Consider the following 3,715-nt stretch of genomic DNA (forward strand, 5'->3'; position numbering starts at 1 on the left):
AATGCACTAGTTTGGATTAAAATGGTATGAATATACTAGTTTGTGATTTTTGGGTAAATATCGCATAAATGTACCGATTTGAGGTTTTTGACGGCATTATTCGTAATAATAATAAGCATCAGCTGGTGCTAGGCTTTTCTTTAGTGCTACTACAAAAGTTTTTTAATAGTTTCCATATAAATATTCTATACATATTTACTACATCTCATAATGAAGTAAAAAAAAATCATCGCCAAGTGTAGTGCAATATCAGTGCAAAAAAAAAAAATCAAATCTTGTAATTAAATTAATGTGAAATCAATAGAGAAATAAATAAAAAAATGAACAATAAAGAACACTGAAGATTTACTTAATTATGTCCAATTGTCGATCCATACTCCACGAGGAGAGTTATTAGCAAATAATTTAGTAATAATCGAAAAATTAGAGTTATAATTGGTCATACACTCGGTGCTTTCCTCGCCTACATTAAACCTAAACATGCGATATATACAAATAAATAAATTAACTAGTTATGAAGATCAAAGCACAAGTCATCGCGTCCGGCTAAAATAAGCTCCGAACGCGTGGCCCTAGTTTCGCCCTTTTTGCGGCTTTCTCTCTTCCTAAGGGGTCTCTTTTTCTTTACGGATCTTTTCCCTACGCTTTTCACGGTAAGAAATGGGCAACAATAAATGATGAAGAACTAGACCTACTTTTAGCGAAAACATAGAACCACCGACCAACAGGAAAACAAACCTAATTCGACTAAAGGGCATGATAAATGATGAAGAACTAGACCTACTTTTAGCGAAAACATAGAACCACCGACCAACAGGAAAACAAACCTAATTCGACTAAAGGGCATCCCGGATTCCGACAAATCAAAATATTTCAGCTAACTCGGATCCCGTACATGAGTCAAACTCAAGACATAATTTAATAAAATAGATATACCAAGAAAGAATGTTGCTCATCAAAATAACTGCAATAAGAAGAGCTTGATGTGTGGTATGTCGTGTCTTGGAGAAGATCATTGATGCCTCGACCCCCATTGGAGATGCCGTGCACAAGCATCTTTGCCCAATAAATGATGAAGAACTAGACTACTTTTAGCGAAAAATAGAATCACCGACCAATAGGAAAACAAACCTAATTCGACTAAAGGGCATCCCAGATTCTGACAAATCAAAATATTTCAGCTAACTCGGATCTTGTACATAAGTCAAACTCAAGACATAATTTAATAAAATAGATATCCCAAGAAAGAATGTTGCTCATCAAAATAATTGCAATAAGAAGAGCTCAATGTGTGGTATGTCGTGTCTTGGAGAAGATCATTGATGCCTCGACCCCCATTGGAGATGCCGTGCACAAGCATCTTTGCCCAATAAATGATGAAGAACTAGACTACTTTTAGTGAAAAAATAGAATCACCGACCAACAGGAAAACAAACCTAATTCGACTAAAGGGCATCCCAGATTCTGACAAATCAAAATAATTGCAATAAGAAGAGCTCAATGTGTGGTATGTCATGTCTTGGAGAGGATCATTGATGCCTCGACCCCCATTGTAGAAGCCGTATTCTATATTAGCTTCTTTCCCTTTGCTACTCTTTCTTTATTATGCTCACAATACAAGAACCTTAGATGCACATAAAAAGACCTCCAGTTATATTGGTTTCCTTTGCTCATACAAAAAGAAAATGCCGTTCTCTCCTGGTTAGATAAAGATGTCGGAGTTTAGTCTTACCCTAAAGTGTGGAAATATGTAACTGGTAAATAGGTGCTCGAAAGATCTTGATTTATATGAAATTTGGTGATATCACTTTCGATTGTTCTAAAAATTTGACTTATTAATGAATATACGATTTATTATCAAAATATTTCAGTAGATTAATGTCCATCGGACCACATTTTCCGCTCATTTCCATCTGGCAGTTTCTGATTTGGTGGTTTTCTCGAGATTTTTTCACCAAGTCGCGATCCCAAAGTCCACACAAGTCAATGTCTGGACTCCATTACTAGCAACGAAAGCTGTTGGACAGCTCCAAATGGGGCCTCCATGCACTGAAACATCAGGACCATACCAGATGGAGGAGTCACTTTCCAAAACTCTAACCCTCTTTTATCCTATGGCAGGGAGATATATCGAGGATGACGACGGTTGTTTTATCGACTGTAACGACCTTGGAGTGGACTTCGTCCATGCCAAAGTGGATGGCCAGATTGATCAGCTTCTCCATAGAGACCCCGACATGGATTTGCTCGAATATTTGTTGCAATTCCCGAACAACCTAGTAGGCAATCCACTAGTGGTGATTCAAGTGAATACGTTCGAGTGCGGCGGAATAGCAATTGGCTTGCGCTCTACACACAGGATCAGCGACGTGTACACCATGGCCATATTCGTTAATTCGTGGGCCACCGCTTGCCGAGGTAACGTCGATGTTACAGTCTGTCCAAGTTTCGAGTTGTCGTCTCTATTCCCAATGAAAGTGTCGGCCGTTGCGAATTGGCCTCCGCCACGGATTATTGGCAGCAAGGAATTCACGGTGTCTAGGTTCAGGTTCAGTGGTGATGCTGTATCGAAGCTGAGAGCCCTAGCTAGGGATGATGCAAAAGATTCAATGGGCAACAACTTCCAGCCTTCGAGGGTGGAGGTTGTTTCGGCACTAATAAGTAAGGCTCTCGTCAAGATTGATCGATGTGGACAGGGCGAAGAAAGGCCTATCGCAGTTTATATGACGTTTAACTTGCGCGATAAAGTCAAACTAAAGATACCCGCAAATTCTTGTGGCAATTTCTTCAGCATGATTTCTGGGCGCTCCGATCAACCCGCGGCCAGCAAAAGGAATCCGGAGTTCAATGAGATGGTGAATATAATCCACAATATGATATCGGACGCTAAAACGAAATATGCAACAATAGTAAACAAGCAGGAGTTCTGCTCGACGGTGGGGAATTCTATAGCCGAATTTGTCAAAGTCGCGTCCTCAAGCGAAGTCTTTACGATTCCTTTTAGTAGCTGGTGCCGTTTCGGGCTATATGAGATCGACTTCGGGTGGGGAAGGCCGGTTCTAGTCAGCAACATATCATTGAATCTCAGATCGGTCTTTCTTATCGACGATGAAGAGGGGAAAGGAATTGATGCATGGACAACCACCACTGGAGATGAGATGATTCTTCTGAAACAAGATCCGGATATACTGGCATTCACTTCCTAGTTGGAGGTGGATACGTTACACAAATATGTAATCTGCGAAGTCATCGTATCTTACTATAATGTAGACCAGGAAAAAGAAAATGGACTTGGTCTGTAGTATTTGTTACATCTGTTTCATTTCTTTAAGAAGGATGGTTCTTGTGGAAAACGTTAGTTAACTTATTAAATACCTTAGAGTGAACTCCTCTACTGTGTTCAATTTCCTTCAATTTCCTCAGGCTGACCTGTCACACCCCGAATCTCGAGCACGCGCATATCCCTTGGTGGTCGATAAAATTGTGACGTCCCAAGACGCGTTGCCAACCCGTTCATTTTAAGGCACATGTAGAAGCAAAATAAAAACCCCTGACAGTAAACAATATGGGATAGAAAAGTAGGACAGCAAATTCACAAACAAAACACATTTTTACAAACAAACTAGTCTATTTACAAAAAGATCGGCTCTCAAAAGAAGTTGTCCTATGACCCACTAGTCGGACACATTCGCCAATCCTTCGGACTCCACTTCCA

At 40.0% G+C, this 3,715-nt stretch overlaps 1 protein-coding gene across 1 annotated transcript; it reads left to right on the forward strand.

Annotated features, from left to right (window-relative positions):
* The first annotated feature begins 2,033 nt into the window (after positions 1-2,033).
* Positions 2,034-3,206, forward strand: LOC120296045 (acetyl-CoA-benzylalcohol acetyltransferase-like). Its single transcript, XM_039317690.1, has one exon. The coding sequence runs from the start codon at positions 2,034-2,036 to the stop codon at positions 3,204-3,206; it is 1,173 nt and encodes a 390-aa protein (XP_039173624.1).
* Positions 3,207-3,715: the final 509 nt, after the last annotated feature.

The sequence above is a fragment of the Eucalyptus grandis genome, chromosome 7 (genome assembly GCF_016545825.1).
Source record: "Eucalyptus grandis isolate ANBG69807.140 chromosome 7, ASM1654582v1, whole genome shotgun sequence".
Taxonomy (NCBI): domain Eukaryota; kingdom Viridiplantae; phylum Streptophyta; class Magnoliopsida; order Myrtales; family Myrtaceae; genus Eucalyptus; species Eucalyptus grandis.

Bases quoted from the DNA above. Each gene is read 5' to 3' on its own strand.
- LOC120296045 (XM_039317690.1), top strand. From the start codon at position 2,034: ATGGGGCCTCCATGCACTGAAACATCAGGACCATACCAGATGGAGGAG.